The 25,291-nt window shown below is 39.6% G+C and overlaps 1 protein-coding gene across 1 annotated transcript; it reads right to left on the bottom strand.

The window, feature by feature from the left end:
- Positions 1-1,170: 1,170 nt before the first annotated feature.
- UTP6 (UTP6 small subunit processome component) lies at positions 1,171-25,112 on the bottom strand. Its single transcript, XM_063293582.1, has 19 exons — positions 24,970-25,112; positions 23,409-23,493; positions 21,051-21,092; positions 20,870-20,962; positions 19,516-19,563; positions 18,777-18,840; positions 17,990-18,108; positions 16,538-16,615; positions 12,536-12,617; positions 11,351-11,432; positions 9,648-9,829; positions 8,257-8,336; positions 6,667-6,744; positions 6,358-6,537; positions 5,608-5,688; positions 4,424-4,533; positions 4,253-4,319; positions 2,991-3,063; positions 1,171-2,688 (listed from the first exon to the last, which is right to left on the bottom strand). Exons 1-19 carry the CDS (start codon positions 25,059-25,061, stop codon positions 2,531-2,533), a joined length of 1,794 nt encoding a protein of 597 aa, XP_063149652.1. The 5' UTR covers positions 25,062-25,112; the 3' UTR covers positions 1,171-2,530.
- Positions 25,113-25,291: the final 179 nt, after the last annotated feature.

Here is a 25,291-nt window from a genome sequence, read left to right as displayed (position 1 = left end):
TGACCTCAGTCAATTAGTTTATAAACCAAGTCACAAAATATCACAGTCCAACTGGTTGTCAGGCCCAGTTTACTTCTCAGATCAGGGTCATATGCTGCTATTAGACTATCCGAGCTGGACTTACCTGCAGGTCTTTCTGGTTCACAAAAGAAGTTACAAGTTGAATTCACTCATCATGCTAAAGTAAAATGTGATTTTTGGTGTTGTTTTACAAATCTAGTTACTGGGTTTTTTTTTACAGTTTAAAGCTTAGCCCAAAGTATGAACTCAGCCACTAAGTCACAAACTGCATTAAGCCACAATGGATTTGATTCCAGCTTTGTGTATGATGTGTGAATCCAGTTAAATAGAATTCTATAGGTTTGATAATACGTAAGTAAAATTATATGGTTTTGTATTATATATTGACAGATCATTCACTGATTGCCTGATCACAAGAGCTTGTGAAGATTGTTCATTACTTTTTAAAAATAAAACAATTAGTTCTTAAATCACCTTGATTTTGCCGTGAAGGAAAAAAAATAATTGGAACCAGCTTGTTCTTTTGGTGATGCACTTACGTCCATCTTTATGTTATCAGTTGGAAGAAGTCTCTCAAATTTCACTACATTGCCAATATCACCCAGAAGGAATATTGGAGTGTTCACGTTATATGAAGTACATGTTTAAATGGATGACTTTAACAGACTAGCACTTCTCCATATTCCTTCCAGGTTACTATCTGTGATTGGGAGATTCACTCCAGACCTTGGTTAGTCATAGCAATTGGACCAGTCAAAAATGGAATGGTCTCTTCTAGTTCTAGGTGGATTCTGAATATTTAAAAGAACTAATGAGAGATATCCAGGAGAAAAGTTTGGAGACCCTTTGAGTCATCACTTTGTAGCTTCTCCTCAGTAAACAATTCCAACAGCAGCTAAGAATCTTGCTATTCCTGCTTAGGGAATTTTTCCCCCCACTCTGTCTTGCAGAACCCTTCATAGGTCTCCTTGCATGCATTGCACATTTGAGACCTCCCCTCAGACTTGAAATAACAGTTAAGTCTGGAAAGTATGGAGGTCATTCCAGAACCTTTATATTTATCCTCCGTAAGGTTTTCCTGGTTGTTCTGGAAATATTTCAGGTTGTTGTGTTGCTGAAATATCCAACCTAGACAGAAGAGATGATGTCTAAACTTTTACACTTGACATATTCAGTTTTTTATTTTGAATATGTACATAATGAGTATGCATTCAAATTTGAAGAAAAATGTTGTGCTTAACTTGGTACAAGTTGTGTCAACTTCTGTTCACTTAAACTTCTTTCTGTTCTTACCGCCCCCCACCCCACCCCACCGCACCAAAACACCAAGCAGGCATGTTTCGGTTTCAATACAAACTGCCCCAAACTAGCTGTTCCCAGAACAATTTGTATATGGACCATTTTGCATTTTTTGCTTGGTAGACAACTACTTTCTATTCACTAGCCAGACTGAAATCCAGTTCCACCATAATAGTACAAAATACAAATAGGCACTATTTGATAGGCACTATCAACATAGATATATTATAGCATGAAACAATACCAAAATAAACTCAGAATTGTTTTTCCACTTTCCCTGAAAGTATGTTTATATGTATATTTATTAAAATCTAAAATATGGTCCAACTGTTACATTTTTGTTAAATCTAGTAGTGTGGAGGAAGTATGGATGTTAGACACGCAATTATTTAGTAACAAGTAAAATAATTTATCCAGGGAAGAGCATTCCAACACATTAATTATTCATTAAACAGAATTTAACTGGTTAGTACAACCATTCCCAAAGTAATTTTTTCACATGTACTGGACTACAACTCCCATTATGCAGGTTTGGGAACAGAGGAAAATGGGAGCTGTAGTCTAACCCATCTGGACCACATGGCTGTAAATATAAAAGACTTTAATAAAGAACAATTTTTTAGTATCAGTCTCTGTTCAAAAGGGGGAGGATCTGCTGGTTCCAGTTACATAGGTTCTAACTTCCAAATGTTCTTCACTACTTTTTTTGAGTAGCATTTATTTATTCATTAATTCATTCTACTCAAAAAAAGTAGTGAAGAACACACACACAAACACACACACACACACCCTTGAGAGAAGAGAATTGAACTCTAGATATTATTCTGGGGAATGAGCCATGGGGGCTCTTAAAAATCTTTTTAAAAATCCTCTGCCAGATAATTTTGAATCAACCAAGTAATAAATGAAGTAAAATGTAAAAAAAAATACTGTTATCATTCATTTTACAACCTCAGCTCAATACAACCACTCTGGGCTAAAGTATTTCCCTGCCCATACTCCTAGGCCTTCTTTTTATATCACTTTAAAATTCCAAGTAAACATTAATTGTAATATAAACACCTGACTCAACAAAAAGCCAAGAGTTCCCATAGTTGTTTGACTAACAAACTGAGATTAATTTGCCATTAGAAGAAAACAATGTAACAAAGTATTTAGGGGGCAAAAATGGGTTATGTAGTCCTTCTGACAATCATCAGCAATACATTTCTCACAGGTGCCCAGCTTGCAGCAATGTATACTTTGAAATAAATGTTTCCACTTGTTCTCCCTGCAGCGTCTTCATAGCTCTCCAGTGAATACTGCCACAGTTCTCTGGTTTGCCTTGGGAATGATTCAGCTCTTCTTTAATGTAATCCAGCCAAAGATCTTCAATTAAAAAACAGTTAATACTGTTATAAAAACTGTAATAATGGAAATGCTACAGAAGGGGGGATTCCCTGGTGCTAAAAACATATTGCCTATGTATTTGACCGGAATGCTGCAATCACACAATATTCTACAGAATTCCAAGACAAAAAGAAAGGAAAATGAGCAACTGCCACAATCAGCTTTGCTTGGTACACTGGAAAGTTTGGTACCCTTTACTAGAAAGGATCAGGTGATTGCCACCCGTATAAGAGAAAGACACCTGAGACTATTCTTGGAAGCTAACAAGTAAAAATTCTCACCAGGTTCTGTAGCACCAAATTCCCTCAAGGCACGTTCATAAAATTCTCGGATATTAAATATTTTACTGGATTCCTTTAAAAAAAAAAAGTGGGGTGGTTACCATGCTGAACTTAACACAAAGTGACAAAATGACAGGAATCAAATACATCTGCTATGCAATCTCAATAACAATATTTCTACCAAAACTTTACTTTGCATGTGCACAGTCCAGGCACAAGAACAGACTGCTGGCAAGTGAGAGAGAACCGCCATTACTGTGCTGCTCTTGAAGGACAGCAAGAAAGGGCAACAGCAGGCAGTGGTTTCCCCCATGGTCAGGGCTGGCTACTATCTTCCTCTGAGCCCCTTGTGGGGTTCAGGCCTACCGCTGCAATTGCAAGACAAAAGGGACCCTCCCCCTCCATTTCTCCCACCACCTACCCACCCCCAACTGTTGCAGTCAGGGGAGGAGTTTCAGCACCTCTCACTGGGGGGAGCATTATATTAAGCTCCAGAGAGCTCCCTCCCTCAATACACCCATAAAACTCACACTCCTATATGATGCAAAGGCATTTATTGTCCATCAAAGAGAACCACTAGAGTCAGAGCATATGAAACATAATGATGTAAGTGGCATCCAGGTCTTAAGACATGTAATGTTTTAAAACAAAGGTGAGAAACTTACAATCTTCCCAGTGTTGCTGAATTACAACTCCCAGCAGTGACTGCCAGCATTAGACTTCTTGGGAGTTGTAGTTTGGGAATAGACAGAGAATCCAAACCTCCACCCCACCCCACCCCTTCCATTAATAAGATTAAGAACACAAACAATGACTAGGATTTTCAAGAAACCGGCCATGAGCAAATAATCTGCCTAAAGCATTAAGAAGTTTTATTTCCAGGTGGCTGGAAATAAATATAGTCAAGTACTTTACTGTATAGTCTACATATATACTTACATGTATAGTCAAGTACATTACTGTGGCCCAGTCCTAAAGTAGCATGCTTTACAAGATACAAAGCACTGCTTCCATTAGAAACCTCACATTGGTAAATACCTCTACAAATACCACATATAATTCATTCATTCATTCATTCAATTTGTATAGCCACCCATCTCAACAAATGAGTCTGGGTGGTGAACAAGATTAAAATAAAATAAAAACAATTACATCAATTCAAAAATGAAAACACATGGCAGCTGAGAAAATATACTCCATAATCACTCACACAACCAAGAAACATCCCTGCACACACTTGTTTATAATACTTGTTTACTTACTTGTTCCTTTTCAATCTGAATCATTTTCTTGAAGAACTGGAGTGAAAATGGACGGCATTCCCTCAGACTAAGAGAGAAATAGTTGGGTAAGGCACTTGATTTTTAAAAACAAATGGGGGAAGTAAGGAAAAAAGGTAATTGAACAATACTTTAAAAAAGAGATGTCCTAACCTGGTGAAGACTTGCTTTGCTTTCTTATAGCCACCGGTCCTGTGAGCCCACTCCAGGTACTTTTCTTTCAAGGCTACGGAGTCAGCAGGAACTATGGCAAGTAAAGATCTCTGCCAATTAAATGTAAATGATTGTGAAGTCCTTTAAGTGACACAAAGCTTTTAAGCATCCATGATGAATGGACACTGAAATTAAATTAAACTCAGGGAAACAGATTACTTTGCTCCTAGTGATACTGTATATTTCCCACTCCAAATTGGATCTATTGACTCAGCTAGAGGAAATACATAGGCTGGCAATCTCCTATTCATACAGTTTAATAAATCTACTCTGGAGAGTCTACAGGTGGTCCTCGTTTAACAACCACCCATTCAGTGACTGCTTGAAGTTAAAAACGGCACTGAACAAGGGGTACTTACAACGGGTCCTCATAGCTGCAACCGTCCCAGCATCCTTGTGGTCATGTGATCACAATCCAGGCACTTGGCAACTGGCTTGCAATTACAAAGTTGCAGCATCCTGTGCTTACGGATTGCCATTTGTGACCTTTGCTGCCAGCTTCTGACAAGCAAAGTCAGTGGGGAAGGCAGCAGGAGGTCACAAAAGGCAAACACATGACATCGCACTTAATGATGGCGTGGGATTCGCTTAAGAACAGCAACTGGAAATGCCATTGCTAAGCAGCATGGTCACATGACTGAATCATTTAGCAACAGAAATTCCAGTTCCAATCACCATCATTAACTGAGGACTACCTGTATTTCTGAAGTAATACATTTGTAATCAAAGATTGTGTTTCAATATGTTTATTTTACTCCATTTTGGGGATGCCATATATGAACTTATTTTGGTGGTATTTTGTGGGATTTATTTATTATCTTCATACATTTACTTTCTACTTTTCCTGAAATTCCACTTCTCGGTTCATGAAGCCTATGCTTCTGTTTCTGAACTACAGATTTTCAGCAAAACATTTCCAGAATTACAACAGCCGCACTGACTAGAGAGATATTGCTATATGATAGGTTTACATCGTGCAAATGATCCTACAATTTATTTATTTTTAGTGCAGAGGACAACACTAGTTCTAAAATTAATTTTTAAAATAGTAATGGAACCATTCGCATAAGCTTTCCCAAATTAAACTCACAGTATAATTCATATTTTAAGGGAATGTATGATACCTGATAGAGGGCTTCAGTTTCAGCCTTGCTACTGACACTTTCACTCCATTCTAGCCATAAAATCCATAGTGGCAAGGTGTCCTACAAGGAAGAAAAGGAATAATAAAAAACCAGAAGAAAAGACTGGATATGAGCTGTGTGAAATACCCACCACTGTAATAATGTGAGATTGGAGCATGGCAAGCCTATTTCTTGGCAGACATTTAAAAGTCACGGGAATTCCTGAAACATTCTAGTAGAAAAGTATGTTAATGAAATTAAGGAGCCTCTCGCCTATAGAAAGGGACCAGACAAAATAGGTAAGTGAAGCCCTGCACTACACAGATAATACAACAAGCATACAAAGGAAAAATAGAGGAATTCAGAAGACAACTGTGTGTCACTTTCATAGTTTCATGGTTTGTCTCTGGGATCTTTAAAAGCTAAGGGCGAGGGGTGCAGAGGATGCAACTGTAATAATGGAATGCCATACCCATGACAAGCGCTCATCACCCTAGATGACTGGCGAAGTATAAGCATGCACTCATACAGGCCCACTACGGCGGGGACAGCCCATGGCTACTATGACTGCAAGAAGCAAATGAAAAAAAGCTCTTTCATTGCCTCTACCAGGAACAGTGCCAACTGCCCCATTTCCCATTTCCTGGAAGAAGGTAAAATGTGGTTTTCAGATGACCTTCATCTGTGACAGAAACTCCCAAGCTTCAAATATTCATTCATACAACCCAAGTTCAGAAGCCTGCGCCTGACCTTAGCTTTAACCACTTTAAAAGCCTCTTGGGAACAAGCAGCCATTTCACTGCTCTTCAGCGTCAGCAGCAACTGCAACCTCATTTCCCACATGTCCACCAACTGGCTGAAATGGTTTGTTGCTGCCGCTGCCACCTCTTTGGCCTTGTCTTGGTGACTGAGCTCCAGTAGGAGCTGAATCTGAAAAGATACCAGACAAAAATAAGCACAGAATGGTTGTTTTCAAGAATGAATTTCTAAGGCCCAAATCCACCCTTTCTGGTTTATGTGAGAAGATTTCAAAAGTACAAGGACCACCTCCTTCCTTACCCACTGTTTATAGAGAGAAGCTGGCAGCAATTGTGATTCATGAGCTCGGCTGAAAACATTAAGTACCCTTTCCAGCCTCTGAAACAAGACAGAAGGAATTAAAAAACTGTTACTGCTGTATAAATTAGACGTCATACAATAACACAGAAATTTGGAAGTCATGATCCTGAGAACTAATGGTGACATTTTCTGGATCCTTGTATAGGCAAATGATATTGTTTATGCCCCCAAAGGAGAAAGCAACAGGTTTGGGAGAATTTCAAGAACTGCACAAGAACCAGCAAAATGTCAAGAAAAAAAATTAAGGGAAGGGAGGAAATCCTCTCCCCACAAGGTCAATCAAATCTGTCTCCTTAGGGAACAAAGAATGTTGATTGACTTGAAGGGAAGGGAAGGTGAAAACTGAGAGAGTAAAAATTTGGAGATCCTGAAAAATGGCTTATCTGACTGCAGCTCAAACCCTGTATGAACATACCACACTGTAAGATTTTGCCACAGGAGTCATGTAGCCCACAATCTTTCAGCTGCCAAGGAAGTGCTCTTCTGCAGCCCTCTGCAGGTGTCTTCGGAATGCAAATACCCTTCTCCCCTACGGGAGCCATTGACTCCTTTCCATACTCCCAGGAACTTGCCAACCAACTGCTTGAGAGGTTGTTGTGCAGTACTGGGCATGAGTCTATGCCCAGATTAATAGCCATCAATTTGTTATTACATGTGGCCCTCAGGACTGATCAAATCAAATCAAATCTTTATTACAGTCAAAGACCAGCATGAGGAGGATGGGGTACAGTCAATTACTGAAAATGTTGTTCAGCCTTTCTGTAAAGCAGCCAGCAATTGAGCACTTGATGTTACATCTATAACTGCATCACAAACTGAACTGAAGAAAAGGAGAATCCAAGTCTACTTTAACATTCTATGTATGTCTTAATTCCACAGGGTTTCTTCTGTTCTCTCTTGTCAAAGACGCATTCTCTCCAGATCAAAAATTAAAAGGTGAAGCCAGTGTCTGGCAAAAGGGCCTGGGCACTTAGATCACTTTTTAAATTTCCCATCGTTTGTCCAATTTTATATCAAACAATGTAAGATATAATATTACATCACATGAAGATTCTTCACAAAGGCTTCCTAATTTTTTTTTTAACCCAACCAGCCATTTGCCATTAAAGGCATGGAAGTCGTTATCAAAAAATTTTACCTCCTTTGATTTTGGAACAAAATGGCCATTTTGCAACCCAATCTTGGAAATTAGGAGCCAATCAGATAAGCTCTCAAGATGCTGCTGCATGTCTACTTGTTTAAGTGGAGTACTGTATTAATGAGTAATCAGAATGGGGACAGATAGGTCAGACTATGCCTCACTAAAATCGTAAGAACAGATAAACACACGCAAACTATACAATTCAAATCTTTATTTGCTTTATCGAAGTCTCTCTCTTAACTGAGCCATAATATTCTATCTAATAAATACATTTTCTAAAAGCTTTTTCAGGCTGCAAACTGAGGGGCTTCCCAGTGAAGTCCCTCTGGGAGAAACAGCAGCATCAGTAACAGAAGAAATTTGTATTATCCTGAAGGCAAAGTATTTACCTTTTGCCTTAGGTCTTCACTGTTGGTCTTCCGGTTATATCTTTCCAGGGAAAAAGTGACATAACACTTCCACATTTCCTCTGCGAAATTCAAAACACATGTTACTTCTTCTGAAAAAAAGTAACCTTTATTTGCATTTATGAAGCAGAGTCTAACTTCTAAGTAATTTCTTTCAAGTCAGCATCAAATCCGCTAATTCATTACAGGACCCTTTTCCTCCTTCAGCAGATGTGGTATTGCCATATTAAGCCTCAGGGGATCCTTGCGGCATTCTGCATCTTCCTCATAAATCAGCATACAAAGCCCACTTAGCTTTGCTGTAGAAATAACATGCAGCTGACTTACAGGGACAGTATCTAAGCATGACCAGGAAACTGTTAAGGGTTCAGACTGGCATATCCTCCTCATGCTCCTTCTCATTTCATTGTTAAGAGTATATTAGAAATGGGTAGTAGAACTTCTGAACTGCTTTGTGGACTTTAGAAAGAAAAAAGGTGGAGCCCTTTGCTAGATGGGCTCAATTATTACCTTTACAGTACAAAATTGAGGTAAAGCAGTTAGTAGGCATAATGATATGTGGGAATGACCGTGGGAGACAGGAGGAAGAGCTGCAACCTAGACAATCGTCATGCAAAAGGTATCTCAGCCCACAGAAGGAAAAGGGGCATGGGAAGCATCTCAGAAGGGACCCTCCCTAGTTGTCTGGAAAGTAAAAACAAAGGAGGGGAGAAGGGCTTTCAGACTTGCAAGATTTGGTAACTGTAACCTTACTATAAAGGTCGTGTTAGTGCTCACGATTTGTGGTTCTTGTCTGGACTACCTTGAAGGGCTGACAGGAGATGCCAGAGAAGCACTTGCATCTGGAAAAGACATGGGTGCAAGTGCTTATCCACAACCCTTCCTAGAAAAGTGCTAACAGGTACTAATATCTGCTGAAATTCTAGCTTAGTTCCCATATACAGTGGAGCGGGCCTGAAATCATTTTGCACTACACCATTTCATACTGAAGCTAGAGGTTTGTATACTAGCATGTTGCCTCACAAACAGAAAAAACAATCTTACAGAAAAATCTAGGGAATCAAATCAAAGTGATGAGTAACCCCCTCTGGGGTTTACAGTAGTAAAGTTCAGCCACACCTTGACCATCTCCATCTGCTGTTTGTTGGAACTGAACCCCACTGAACTGAATGTAGATTTTCAATCTTAGTTCACACAAAAATAAATAGCCACCTTTCCCATAGGGAAATTAGATGATAATTCCAAGTAGGTGAAACATTGTTGGACAAGTACTTGCCGTTCTGAAGCCCATAGTTTCAGAAAATTTAGAAACTCGGTTATAAGAATTAGGAAAAAACAAGCAATAGTTTTAATATCCAGGGAAAATTTCTAACCAGTGGGAAGGTGTGTGACTGCCTCCTCAAATACAGTGCAACACTGTTCTTCTTTGCGGGCAACCTCTAGAGCCTTTGACTGTTTCGACTTATATTCTGAAGAAGGCAGGGATTCCATCTCCAGTTCCCGCCGTCCCATGAAATCCCACACAAGAGGATCGTTGTCATATGCTGCCTGCAAGCTAAAAGAAAAGTTGCGTTACACTATTGAGAGCTGGTTTGGTGTAGTGGTTAAGGCACTGGGCTAGAAACTGGGAGACCATGAATTCTAGTCCTGCCTTAGGAACGAAGCCAGCTGGGTGACCTTGGGCCAGTCCCTCTCTCTCAGCCCTGGGAAGCAGGCAAGGGCAAACCTCTTCTGAAAAACCTGCCAGGAAAACTGACGCGTTCAGGCACTCGCAGAGAATCAGACACGATTGAACAGATTAAAATATAATATAATATAATATAATATAATATAATATAATATAATATAATATAATATAATATAATATAATATAATATAATATAATATATAATATAATATAATATAATATAATATAATATAATATAATATAATATATAATATAATATGATATTAGCTATGCGTTCCTTCCTTCCTGTAAAGCTCTGGAGTAATTACGAGTGCTTTAAGCAATCATAAGCAGGAACATTACGCTTATGCTAGTAGAACTCTCACATAGAAACAAAGGAATTCTTTCAGTCAGAGGTACTTTGGATATCCTGAAAACTGGCGGACTACCATGTGCTCTACACAAGCATAGCAGAGTGAGCCAGGAATGACGTGTTACTGCCTCAGTGTTGTAAAATAGAACTATACCACTTCAGGCTGTAGCAGTCACATTTATAAGCTCACTGTATGAAATATATATATACCTCCTAGCAAACAGGAAACTTAGCACAGCAGGAAGTGGGTTAGATAACATGTTTTCTTTTCCTATGCTAGTTTTCAAGACACTTAAAGGGAATTTGTACATCTGCATATCAGAGCAGCACTAAAAATAGTACCTCCTACCTGAAACCTCTACAGTCACAAAATAATTATGAAGATCAAGGCCATTTTTTAGTGAATGGGAGCTTCATGGCATAAATCCAAGCAGAATGCTTATCAATTGTTTGTACTCAGTTGTACCCACCATCTTAATCACAATTAAGATGATGGACTTAAAATGAAGAGACCCAGGAGCCCCATCTGTCCATGGGACTCATTTGATGATTTTATCTACTGAGCACCATAATCAGAAACAGAACATTTCAAAACACACACACACACCTTTAACCTGTTTTTCCCAAAAGGAAGCAAGGCACTGATGCTGTAGATCTCACCTGGCTGAGCCTTCCAGGGAAAATGGCTGCAGTTTAAAGGGATGAAAATCCACCCAAATGTAAGCCACTGCCAAGTACTCAATAAGCTTACTTTTTAGATACATATTAAAATTGTATAAATGAAGAAGAGAGCCAAGCAAATAACACCACTTGCATCTTTGCACTGGAGCAGCCTAGTGGAAGGGAAGTGGGATTTCTTTCTGATAGTACCCGACAAGAAATGAGAGCAGCTTATGTAATTAATCCAATCCTGACTTCTGGAATATAGCGAAATAATTATAAACCTTAACCATGCAGATTCCTCTGGAGTAGACAAACAGATGATAGCATAATGGTTGCTGAATGCTCAGGTGGTGGAAAGCTCATCCAAAACTTACTGTTCTAGAATTTCTTTTTGAAGGTCTTGTGTAAAATCAAAAAGTTTTGCAATTGACAAAAGCGACAGTGCAAACTCTGCCCCTAGGATGAAGAAAGACACACATTGATCAGGGTACCCTAAGCGTCATAAGCATAACTACAGCTCCCCTAATTAGCTCCCCTAATTGTATCCCTACCTGCTTTGACATTCTCAGGCTCCTTGCTCCATCTAACATAAATGGGATGCTGGCATGTTGCAAAGTAAACTCCCAGTGTCTTACTTTCAAGAAAATCTTCAGGCCCTCTGATTTTTATCTAAGGTTTATGTGTTTGCTGTGTATGTTTTGTCCACGTCCTTTTGTATGTCTCTCTCTTTTATGTGTAAATCAAGTGTCGATAACTTGATTTTCTTCAAAATGAATATTCTGTTGTGATTTGTGGGATCAAATATGCAAATAAGCCATCCTCAGACTCTGTCTCTTCCTTCCATTCATCATCTTAGCCAAATTACTTGCCTCTGAGCCTCATAAGCCTGTCTTGTGTGAACTGATGTGTGAAAACAATGGTTTTAAAGAAATTATTTGGGGTTCTGAAACCCACACCTCTCTCTTGTACTTAATCAGATTTATTTATTTATATTTCAAATTTCTATCACCACCCATCTCTCCCAAAAAGGGGACTCTGGGTGGTTTACAGTCAGAAGTAAAACACATAAATTACAATATAAATAACAATCCCTCTCTTCTCTTGAAACAAAGTTTTTATGCACAGCCATACTACTCTACTAGCCCCTTTGTAAGGCAACCAATGACACACTCTCAAAATTCCAGATCTGCTTATTGGCCCAAAGAGGATATGAACATCAAAGTTTAAAGAACTGAAGCATGCCTACCCTAAACCCACAACAGGAAATAAGAACATTTTCACCCTAAACTAATACTGAATAGAGAAAAGTTTTCTCCCAAGTGCTTGAACAAAATAATATGTGCTTGCTTATACATTTCTGCATTTTTAGCACCTGCAGATAATAACTGACTAGCTAACTGGTCTATCTAACCCACCATTCTGAGTGGCCAGATTTCGATGCATCAGGAAGGCATCACTGAGCCGTAATAACCTGAAATGAATTACGCTCATTTTCAAAAGTAGAAGAATGAAACAATGTACAACTGCATAAGATTACTAGTTTAAGAGAAACAGCTTACCTTTAATTTTCTGAATGGCATTTCTGTAGACAATTCTAGCCAGTTCAGCATTAAGAATGTCCTCAGAAAAACTGAACTCACCCTAAAAATTAGAGAAAAAAGCCCTTTTACAATTAACTTTTTATTTTATTTCTTGGATTTTTCAAAATAACATTGATAGCATCTGGCTGAGGCTTCAGCCACCACAAGACTCAATTACACTCTGGAAGGCTGTAATGCATACAGTATATGGGAGTTTGCGTAAAAGGGGGAGGCCACATACCTCCCAATGTCAGGAAAACACCGCATATACATTATTTTATTTCTATGCTTCCAGTATTCAAAGACTTTGGATGCTTTGCCATCATAAAACACATAGAACAATACAAATAAATGCACAATAAAAATATAATAAAACCCACATAGTCTACAAACATGAATACAATCATCATATGGTACCCACTAATCTAAGGCAACTTCAGCTTTCAAAAGCCCTCCAGTCTGTCTTCTGGAATGATGCCAGAATTGTTGCTGGGAGACTATTCCACAGGATGGGGACCACAACTGAGAAGCAGCATCCCAAGCCCCCACTAATCTCACTTCTTGGGTCATGAGAATCCCAACATTCCCATCTAGGATGAGCATATGCACAGATCAGTTCTAGCTGGAGAAAGCAGTCCTGAATCTACCTCGGAACCAAGCCGTTTAGTGTTATGAAAGAGTCAAACCCAACACTTTGGATTATACCCATAAGCCTACTTGGCAATGCCTGCAATGTCAGTGGAATTTGGGTGGAACAGCTCTCACCCATCAGCAGGCCAGCCACTGCATTCTGCACCAGCTGCAGCTTTTGAGTAGTTTTTTAAAACAGAATGTTCCCTGATATGGAAGAGTTAACACAGTCCATTCTGGGATGGAGCTCTAAACACAACAGAGAACCTCATGTTTCTCTGTTTATCTGAGAGTGGAGGAGGCCATAATAGAAAACAAGTAACTGGGTTCAGCGTTGAAGAGAATATTCCAAACTGATTACATGTGTTGAAAATTGGCACAGCCATTTTCTTCTTTTTTAAATAAAGGGGATTTTACAGAATTAAACCATACATCATAATCCACAAAAGTAATAATCTTTAGTAGGAATCCCTACAGTATTCTGATATTTCTATCATATTCTGTTGAACTTCTTCAGCAAAGGATTGTTACCTTGTCATGGTGCTGGAGCTTGAGCACCTCAATGATGCCATGAGCTAAACCGTGAAGGGCCACCCAAGACGGGAAGGTCATGACAGAGAGGTCAGACTAAATGCAATCCCAGGGGAAGGTAATGGCAACCCACCCCAGTATTCTTGCCGTGAAAACTAAATGGATCAGTACAACCAGAGATATGTCGGTATACCATCGGAAGATGAGACTTCCATGTAGGAAGATGGTCAAAATGCTACTGGGGAGGAACAGAGGACGAGTTCAACTAGCCCCAGACATGATGACGCAGCTAGCTCAAAGCCAAAAGGACGGCTAGCAGCCAATGGTACTGGTGGTGAATGGCAAATCCGATGTTCTAAGGATCAACACACCATTGGAACCTGGAATGTAAGATCTATGAGCCATGGCAAATTGGATGTGGTTATTGGTGAGATGTCAAGATTAAAGATAGACATGCTGGGCATCAGTGAACTGAAATGGACTGGAATGGGCCACTTCACATCAAATGACCACCAGATCTACTGTGGACAAGAGGACCACAGAAGAAACGGAGTAGCCTTCATAATTAATAGTAAAGTGGCTAAAGCAGTGCTTGGATACAATCCAAAAAACAATAGAATGATCTCAATTCGAATTCAGGGCAAGCCATCTAACATCACAGTGATCCAAATATACGCCCCAACCACAGATGCTGAAGAAGCTGAAGTAGAGCAGTTCTATGAGGATCTGCAGCACTTACTGGACAACATGCCTAAAAGAGACGTTATTTTCATCACAGGAGACTGGAATGCTAAGGTGGGCAGTCAAATGACACCTGGAATTACAGGTAAGCATGGCCTGGGAGAACAAAACAAAGCAGGACATAGGCTGATAGAATTTTGTCAAGACAACTCACTCTGCATAACAAACACTCTCTTCCAATAACCTAAGAGACGGCTTTATACGTGGACTTCACCAGATGGACAACACCAAAATCAGATTGACTACATCCTTTGCAGCCAAAGGTGGTGGACAACTATAGTCAGTAAAAACAAGACCTGGAGCTGACTGTAGTTCCGATCACAAACTTCTTCTTGCACAATTTAGGATCAGACTAAAGAGATTAGGGAAGACCCACAGATCAGCTAGATATAAGCTCACTAATATTCCTAAGGAATATGCAGTGGAGGTGTAGAATCGATTTAAGGAACTGAACTTAGTAGATAGGGTCCTGGAAGAACTCTGGACAGAAGTTTGCAACATTGTTCAGGAGGCGGCAACAAAATACATCCCAAAGAAAGAGAAAACCAAGAAGGCAAAATGGCTGTCTGCTGAGACACTAGAAATAGCCCAAGAAAGAAGGAAAGCAAAAGGCAACAGCAATAGGGGGAGATATGCCCAATTAAATGCAAAATTCCAGAGGTTAGCCAGAAGAGATAAGGAATTATTTTTAAACAAGCAATGCACGGAAGTGGAAGAAGACAATAGAATAGGAAGGACAAGAGACCTCTTCCAGAAAATTAGAAACATCGGAGGTAAATTCCAGGCAAAAGTGGGTATGATCAAAAACAAAGATGGCAAGGACCTAACAGAAGACGAACAGATCAAGAAAAGGTGGCAAGAATATACGGAAGACTTGTATAGGAAGGATAACAATATCAGGGATAGCTTTGATGGTGTGGTCAGTGAGCTAGAGCCAGACATCCTGAAGAGTGATGGACATGTCCCTGGGGGAGCTGGGGGTGTTGACGACCGACAGGAAGCTCTGGCATAGGCTGGTCCATGAAGTCACGAAGAGTCGGAAGCGACTGAACGAATAAACAACAACTGTCAAACTTGATATATCATTCCTAATAAAAAAGCAAATGGCTGAATGGAATCTTGACCTCTAATATTTCAGTACCTAATAAATTCCATCTTTCAGTGACATTCAAATCAATGTATTACATTCTTCTTTCCCCGATATTAATTAGCATTGCCATATATAATTCAAAAATCATGCCTGGAATGATGGAGGATTACAATTTTTCCATTTGGAACCAACTGCTGGGGTGGGGGGTGGGTTGTTAACAAAAAGAGTATCACCTCCTTAAACAATGTCTTTAACACAACCAAACAGAATTACATCTAATTGGAAATCATGGTTTATCTTACTGATGCAGCTGCTTTCAATGAGCAACTGAAGGGTGGAAGAAAGATTTTTTTTAAAAAAACAGGTCACAAACCCTTCAGTAACTTGCTAAGGGTCAGACCCACACCTCTTTGATAAACAATGTAAAATATTTTTCTTTCCATTGGCTTTTGGCACTCAGGCCCTGGAGGGTCATACTGTCACCTGCTACAAAACCTTGGGATTGGATTGGCTCTAATTCAATGAAAGAAGGATCCAACGTAGACTGAAAAAAACACCGGCATATTTTCACCCAAGTTATGACCTCTAAAAGAGTAAATGGAAACAATGAAATGTGATCTCAGTTGCATCTTGCCTTTGATAGCAACCACTGCCTGCTGCTAAAGTCCTTTCATAGTCTATCTGCTATATTGTCACATTCCCGATTTAGCAATGGGAGGATACCAAAATTGTGCAAGGGAAGAATGTGAGAGCATTTCCTTTTGGTCAGGCAGTCTGCTTTCAAGCCTAACTGCACACAACAGACAGGGGCTGTTGGATTCATTTATTAAACTATAATGACAGCAACTGCAGGAAATCACTGCACAAGTGTGCAATAATTATTGTCATCATAAACTGATGCTTCAAATGCTTCCACTTAGCAATCTAAATTAAATAAGTACCACAGAGGGAAAGATATATTTTTGATAACAAAAACATGGAATTCTTACTAAATCTATCTTTGCTTGCTCAAATTCTTTCTTCTCTTTCCTTTGCTTTTCTGCATGCATCAGCTCCATTCTAAAATACTACAAAGGAAAAGAAAGACAAGAGGGAAGAGAGAAATAATAATGTATCAGGGGATTCAACAATCACAAAGAACACAATCACAGCTTCCTAGTTAAAAAGCAGCTCTTGTTAATACTGCTGCTTAAAGCACTCTTAACTAGAATAGATTCTGGCACAGGAAATTTCTATACTACAGCTAAACAATTCCTAATATTTAATAATGGTTCAAGGACTCTCAATATTATATTTTCCACCCCCAACAGCACTTTTATCTTGATTAATTATGTCATTTTTGCAGTCTGGCCATCTTTCTCCAACTACTGTCACTGAAGTACCTGCCCAGGAAAATGCTCCAGAAAAAAATAACATTGTAACTGAAACACAGGAGTACGTCATTGGAATTTACTGCTGATAATAGCACTGTCACGTATAGACAGTGTGCGTGGCGTTCAAATGCTATGAGCATGAAGACAACCTTACTACATAATGCAAATGCAATTCTGTCTTCTTTTGGCTGCTGAGGTTTTAAAAAGCTAACATTTCTTCTGCATTTCTATTATGCAAAGAAACACATTGTGTGTCTCACAAAGCCCATTAGAAAACTTCTTTTCTCACTTTTGGTAAAACATATTTTTCCATTACACTTATAGCAGCTTCTGAGATCACCTAACCGTTACTAAGACAATGTAACGCGTACTATATTGGGAGAAAATGGTTGGATGATTGTCAGAAACACTCTAAGCTGCTAGTGGGAATGGCACCAAAGACAGCCTACCTCTGACCTTTTGTCCTGAAACATAAGCATACAGGTAGTCCTTGCTTAGCGACCACAAATGGGACCAGCAACTCTGTCGCTAAGCAATGCAGTTGCTAAGCGAAACACGACGTGACCGCGACAGACTTATGTTACTTCTGCCGCAGTCGTTAAGCAAATCACCCACATTTGTTAAGCGAGACATCACATGACTACAACTCGTGATTTTACTGCCATTGACTCTGCTTGTCAGAAGCCAATTGTGAAGCGCGCAACTGGTGATCACGTGACTGTAGAACACTGATGGTTGTAAATGCCCACTGCCTGCGAAGCTCCCAAATCTTGATCACATGACCATGGGGACGCTGCGACAGTCGTAAAGGTGGTAAAGTTGCTTTTTCAGTGCTGTCATAACTTCAGTTACTAAACAGGGCAGTTGTTAAGCAAGCTCTACCTGTATACCCAAACATACCTTCAAATGCATAACTTAAAGATAAAAGTTCCAGAAGGGATGAACAACCTTGATGATATTTTGTTCTTCATGACCTCAAGCTAATTTGTCAAGGAACAGATCAATTTTATTTATTCTGTATTCCACTGCAGATAGAGGAGGGGGGAACTTGCAGAATCACCTGCCTACCTCTTGATAAAGTTTAGGAGATTCTGGATGGAAACGCAACGCACGAAGGAACAACTGCCGGGCACTTTCAGATGACAGGCGGTCTTCCATCTCCCATTTTGCAGCCATGATCCACAAAGCTAGACAAAGAGACATATGTTATTTAAGATAGCCAACACAGAATGATCCATCAAACAAGAGATCATCTCAAGAAGTAATGCCTAATCTTTGCTGAACTTCAGTTTACAAGAGCCTGAGCCAGCATGGCCACTGAAGAGGAATGCTGGAAGCTGTAGCTCTGCAATGTGGGAAAGTCAGAGGTTCCTATGCTGTGCTAGATCAACGTTACTATGATTCCTAGACAAAACGATGCATTGCATATACAACTTCATCCTTCTACATGGGTCATCTCTTTCATTTCTGTAACACCTGAAATGCATTCACGTCAAACCACTTATGCAAAAGCCAAAATGACCAAAGTTCCCAAACACACAATAGGTCTACAATATTGTTTTTCTCCATTTCAGTCACAAAGGTATCCATATTTCTATGTTCTATCCCTTTTTATAGAAGCCACAGTTATTTATGGGACTCGCAAAAGACAGAGCAAAAGACAAACAAGAAAATGTTTAAATGTAATTAAACCACACTTAAAATAGCAACTAAAAACACATCAGAAAAAAAACCTACACCCCAGATGTCCTCAACTTCATCAGCCAAATTCTGTTTATATGTCTAAGAACTAGCTATCAAAAAGGTTTTTGCTTCCTGCTGGAAGAATGACAGAAATGGAGATAACCCAGTGTACCTGGTTTATTGGGATGAAGGGCTAACATGGAAGAAAACACTTTGCTCAGCTGTATTTTCTTGTTCTGTAATGAAACAGAAGACATAATTGTGGTTATGTATTTCAAGAGGAAACCAGTTCATATTCATTGCAGAGGACTTGAATTTTCTTGGTCTAACAAGAGTAGAGACTGATACAAGCCTTCAAGGCAAGGGATGAACTTATAGTATCTACATTTCCCCTAATTAAAATTGGGAATGGTTGGGAACAATTAAATAGCACTAAGTTTGGAAAGTACAAGGACAAATAAAGGAAACAATGCCCCTAATCATCTAGAAATGTACATATTATCTTCTTTATTGGTGGATTGATGGGCCATCTAGCTTAATTCACAAACCGATTTTTGACACTACAGTTTTCGTATGGCAAAGACTGTCCAGCAATACTTTTAATGTAATTACCAGACAAGAAAAGAGGAGTACTTTACTAATACCCTAAGTGCCACCAATGGGGCAGTAGAATTATATACCTTGTTCTGAATGTGTGTTTGGCCCATAACTGATGGTTTTGTTTCCTGTCCTTAAGCAATTCCTTGGAAGACCCACAGCATTTTATACTGCAAATCCCACGTTCAGCTGCATGTTCCAATAAATGGGAAACAGTACAGCTGTACAAAAATTAGAAGGAAGAAGCTCAGTGTTTCATTAGCTCAACTGATAAGTGCAACTTGATTACAAGAAAATTATAGCCAAATACTCACCCATTTCTTGCAAAATGCAACATGAGACAGCCACAGCTGAAGGTCCTCCTGTTGGAGTGAGACAAAGGGAAAAGGAATCAGCTGAGAACTCATGACCACTCATTCACTCCAATGCTTTCTACATCATCAGGAAATGGGGGGAAAGAAAGAGGAAGGAATAGGAGCAAATTGAACAGGCATTCTGATAGGACAACAATTTTATAAACCGGAGAAGTATATACAGATAAAGGTAGTCATTGGCTTACATCCATTCCTTCAGCAACCAAAGTTACAGCTGAAAAAATGGACATACGACTGGTCTCCAAAGTTCCAGCCAACGCAGGACCCCAGCAGTCATGTGATCATGATCCAGGCACCGGGTGCCCTGCTTGTGATTACAATGTCGCAGGGAGCTGCTGTCACATGATCGCCATTTGCAACCTTCCCTGCCAGCTTCCCACAAGTAAAGTCAATGGGGAAGCCGGCAGGGAAGGTTGCAAGTCGCGCAGGTAAGTCACTGCTGCCCACAGCACGCCCGCCACCTGCAGCCTCCACCAGCACTCCCAAGCCCTCCCGGCCTCTCCCAACTCAAGTGTGGCCTGAACTGGGCCTCCCAAGCCCTCCCATGGTACTCCCACACTCCTTACCCGGGACTCCCACTACTTCCCAGCAACAACCCCGTCTTGGGGTTACTACAGCAACTGGAATCACCAGGATTGCTGTCACTAAGTGATGCAGTCATGTGACATCATGCTTTATAACTGCATCACCTAGCGATGGCAATCCCAGTCCCAGTTGCTATCGTAACCTGAGGACTACCTGTACCAACTGTTCAGACTACCTGTACCACTTGTTCAGTGCCGTTGCAACTTCGAACAGTCACTGACCAAGTAGTTGGTAAGCAAGGACTACTTGTAGATCATCCCATGCAATATATTTTATAATGAAAGACAGGAAAGTCATTAAGAATTAGATACAGCCACTCCTCATTTAGCAGCTACCTTGTTTAGCAACCATTCACAAATACGGTAATAACAAAAAATAATAATTTTCTGACCAATGAGCGCACTTACGATCAAATTTCATGTGCCTGCCAGCAATGCACACTCGTGTAGCTGTATGAGAGAACTATCTAAATAAGACAGCAGCAACCAGTGAGCTTCGCAGCATCTCCCTCTCTCTCTCTCACACACACACACATATTCGCTTAGCAACCAGTTTGCTTCCAATTTAAGGAACAGATTGTGGTCGCTAAACATGGAGAGGGTGCATATGCTAATTTTGGATGTATGCATCAGATGGTTCTATTTGTTTACTTTTAATAGCATTAAAAGAATTAGGAAAAAGCAATTTCTGTAGCATAGAAAAGGTTTACCTTCCATTTTGCTGTAGCACGTTTGAAAATGCCGTGTATTCTCTGCACAATAGAGTATTCAATCTCTTCTTTCTTAAATGAATATCCAATACGCTAAAGGAAAAGAACACAACTGTCACTGGTACAGACCTAAAAATCTCCACATACACTTTTTCAAATTACCAGTCCCTGGTTAACTTACCAATCTTCTTGTCTTAATCAGTTCCAAGAGATTGATTTCATACTGGGAAAAAAAAGATCAACAATAATTCAAGGATTATTGTGCTGAATAGACTGACATTGTCAAGTCTTACATTTTTAGCATTTGTAGAATATATAATAACAACTACAAGTGAAGCAAGTTACCAATAATGCAACAGTTAATTAATCAAGAAGTACTCTAGTTCCCCAATCCAATATATTAATAACAAAGTCATTTTCTGGATGCCCATATTTACACAGCCAAAACAAGCACCATCCACACATAAGGAAGGTAATAGCAAGTTACAGAGAACCCCAAGATTTGCTGCCTTGATCCTTCCTGGCAATTACTAATATCACTCAGGAAACTACAAAATTTGCACAAGGCCAAGGCATAAATGGAATGGTAGGATCGATCAGCACATCTTGAAAGATGGATACTATGTGATTCATATGCTGATCAGAAGCAATTCACACTGTAAGATTTAGTTGTTGCCCCCATTTATAATAATTCTGAATTCTAAAATAAAATTGTCACTTCAGCTTTTATTGAAGTGTATTGTTCAGGTTACCCACCTGCTTAGACCCCATTGTTGCTTCCCAGAAGTTCTCCACTTGGCTGATTTCAGGGGCGGGGGCAGGAGAATATAACAAGGCCTAGCCACCATTCCCTTCCAGGGAAGTTTTGCTCTGCTTTCCTCAATCTGTTTCCATCAGTGTGTTGCATGGCTCATTTGTATGAAGGAATGTACTTCATTCTCTATACTCTTCTCCTAACGAGCACATTTAATGCAATGCCACTTCCCCTAATTAATAATCTATTAGGCCTGTCACATCTCAAAGAATCTGTTTTGATGAGGAAGGATCATAGCTGAGTGACAGGGTAATCTCTTCATAAGTAAAAGTAAAAGCTCCCAGCTGAAGTACCAGTGCTTCCAGGTAGGACTGAAACCCTGGAGAACAAATGCCAGTCACACCAAGTAATATTCAGCAAAGCGGGCCAATGTTTGATGGGATACACGTTTTTTACATTTTTAACACACGTGATCCTTCAGATCTTGCTGAATTCCAACCAGCCCTAGCAAGCATGGCTAATGGTGGAGCTGATCGGAATTGAATTCAACAACAATCTGATGAGTCACATACTGCCCACTCCTGTACTATACAGTAGCTGCTTTCCCCTATCTGGTGGCCTTCATGTGTGTTAATTTCTAATTTCTGACACACCATGTATTTGTGCACAATACAAGTATATGAGCAACCTGCAAATACAGGCAATAGAAACATGTTAAAATGTTTATGTATTTCTTAGTTAAAATACAGAAACTAGAAAATATAATAGTATGTCACATACATGCTTGAAAGTTGTGCCTTCAAGTCATTTTGGACTCCTGCCCCCTGCACTTTTCTTGGCAGCATTTTTCAGAAGTGACTTGCCAGTTCCTTCTTCCCAGTGTGAGAAGAGACTGGCCCAAGGTCACCCAGCTGGCTTTGTGGCTAAGGGAGGAGTAGAACTCATGGTCTCCTAGTTTCTAACCTGATGCTTAACCACTACACCAAACTAGCTCCATATATACATGCTTACTGATTATAATATAAACTTGCTAGTCACTGATAACTGATAATTGCAATCAATATTTTGTAAGCATTTAAAATTCTCTTTCTTTCTAATTTGATATTACAATAAAAGAAAAAATTGAAGAAAAAGAAAGAAAAGCATTATACAAAAAGCATTTAGATAACCCCCCCTCTCATTTTTCCCCATTCTTTCTTTCTCTCTCTCTCTAAAAGTATTCTGAACTTCTTAAAACTTTTGGAGGGAGGAGGGAAATTAAACCTGCTTTGGAGGGCAGAGGGAAATGAATTAAACCTGTTTTGGAGGGGGGAGGGAAATTAAACAGGGGGCGGGGGCGTGTTCCTTCATGTGCTGGAGGCTCTGAGGTCCAGAGCAGGTCAGCTACCACTGCAAAACTGGGAAAGGACTGCCTGCCTGCTGTTCCAGGCTGTCCCAGGCACAAGCGTGCTCCCTCAACTCGAAGTCTTACAGCCTCACAAAATAGTCTGAGTTTACAAGATCTCCTAAAATCTCATGAAAGGTGGTTGATTCAAATTTTATATTTTCAAAAATTTAAATACTTTGGGAGGTACCTGTGACATCATAGGAATTCTTGGAACGCCCTCTATGTGAAAAGACTGTTTACCCTTCCCCTAAGTAATATTTCTTCGCACCACATTACTGGTTCACATTGAAGAAAGAAACAATCTGAAGCAGTTCATGACAGAGGAAACAATGTATCTTAAAGGTATTCATATCAACACATTAAAATACACAGAAAAAAAATCTCTGTAAGAAAACTACCTGTATATAACTAATAAAGTCTTTCTTGTGAAGTACTCTCCGTTGTATTTTATATTCAAGAGCTGAGACCTTCTTAATGACAGCCCTGCAAAAATGGAAAAAGGCAGAATCCTTTTGTAAATTCTGATCCATATAGCACTTTAAAAAACCTGCATAAGGTACTGTGGATTTTTTATGCAACCAATTATCCTGGCCAAGTTGTGGCACAAACCTTCTGAGAGCCATATATATTTATTTATAGGAATTTTAGGATGCCCAGCAAGAAGCCTTATCCATGTGTATTGGGACTATCCATGTGTATTGGGACTAAAATAAATTCCAATGCACCTGGAAGACACAAGACTGGAGAAGGGAATACAAAGCAATAATCAATACAAAAAATACAGTAAAATATTATGCATCATAAGAATCAACCAATAGCTGCTATTTTAAAATATTGGGGTTCATTTTCATTGCTGTATTTACCTATATTTTAAATGCAACATTTTCCTCAGTGCACATATATTGTTTAGAATTCTAAGTTTTCTATATTGCAAAAAATATAGACAGGAGAATAAAATAAATACTATACAGATGCACAAAATTTAGATATGCTTAACTTAAATTGCCTGCTTTGTTTTGTGCTTTCACTTTCAAAATCTACAAATTATTTATGCAAAGCAATGACATTACTGTGCAGGGAAAAAAAAGGACATGCTATACATGGAGAAAGATGTTTTTGATCTCATTAGCTACAGCAGAGGACTTAAAATGTGAATTTAATGGAAAAGTGAACCACCTAAACAAAATCCCCTTTCTAATAACTCAGCTTCATTAAACACTCTATATATTTAGTATTTCTTTCTATATTCATATGATCTGCAAACATTCTCAAAACTTTACTAAAATGTAGCACAATTTAGTGTTTATCAGTGGTTACTTGAAAATAAGCTTAATTTTCCAGATCGTAGTGTTCAAATCAAATTTAATCTGAAATTCAGATTCAACTACATGTAAATCACGCAGAGAAAATAATCGTCTGCATCTCCTAAAGTTCTCTACAGAAGTATGTGATCCAAGTCTGAGAGTTGTCCTCCGGCAGAACCTGACCCTAAAAAGAAACGGTAAATCAAGCTCTGCTTTTGTAAAAGTGTAACACATCAATACCTATTTGAAGCGCTACAAACACGATAAATTTAGCTACGACCGTGAAATCAAGCTGCGCAAACCCAAGGGTTAGATAGCCAATCCATTCTCATAAGAATCAACGGAAGGTAGATCCGTTTGGAGGCAGGGTAATTTTCATCTGAAATTTCCATCAGAATTAATCAGCAGCTCTAAGCTGAAACTGGTGTTGTTTCGGATTAATTGAACTAAAATTGTAAAAACAAAATGTCATGCATATCCAACCTTGTGGTGGTTTATTCTGTACCAAAAAGATAATGCCTCAGGTAGATACGATAGTCTCCTTCCATCTTTTTTTCTCCTGTCTCCCCCACCCAAATCTTGCATTTGTCACGCTTCCACCCCAACCCTTCCTAGTTACTAGGATCACCCTGATTCCACGCAGCTCCCCTTTTACCTGACTTCCTTGCGAGTGAAAAGCCCAACCCTCTCCAACTGCTCTAGCTCCGGAATTCGGTCCTCAATGCGTTGTTCAATCCTTTCAGCCATAACCACCAAAAGCGAGAGCCCTTCCACTGAGCGGGTCGCCGAACCCAACCACGCGTGGACCGCCCGGCCTCGGCTTCCTGCGGCTAGAAGCCAGCCACCTCGGAGGGCTGTGCCACCCCGTTCCCTTCCGTCTTAAGCGGCGTCGGTTCCCGGCTGCTGCCCCCTTGCGGCCCCTGGAATAACTGCAGCCTGTCCGATTTCGGACACGGGAAAAAGAACAGGGTATACGC

This window comes from Candoia aspera, chromosome 2 (genome assembly GCF_035149785.1).
Source record: "Candoia aspera isolate rCanAsp1 chromosome 2, rCanAsp1.hap2, whole genome shotgun sequence".
In the NCBI taxonomy this organism is placed as follows: Eukaryota; Metazoa; Chordata; class Lepidosauria; order Squamata; family Boidae; genus Candoia; species Candoia aspera.
The sequence above is the reverse complement of the archived record's forward strand: the minus strand, read 5'-3'. Positions and strand labels throughout refer to the sequence as shown.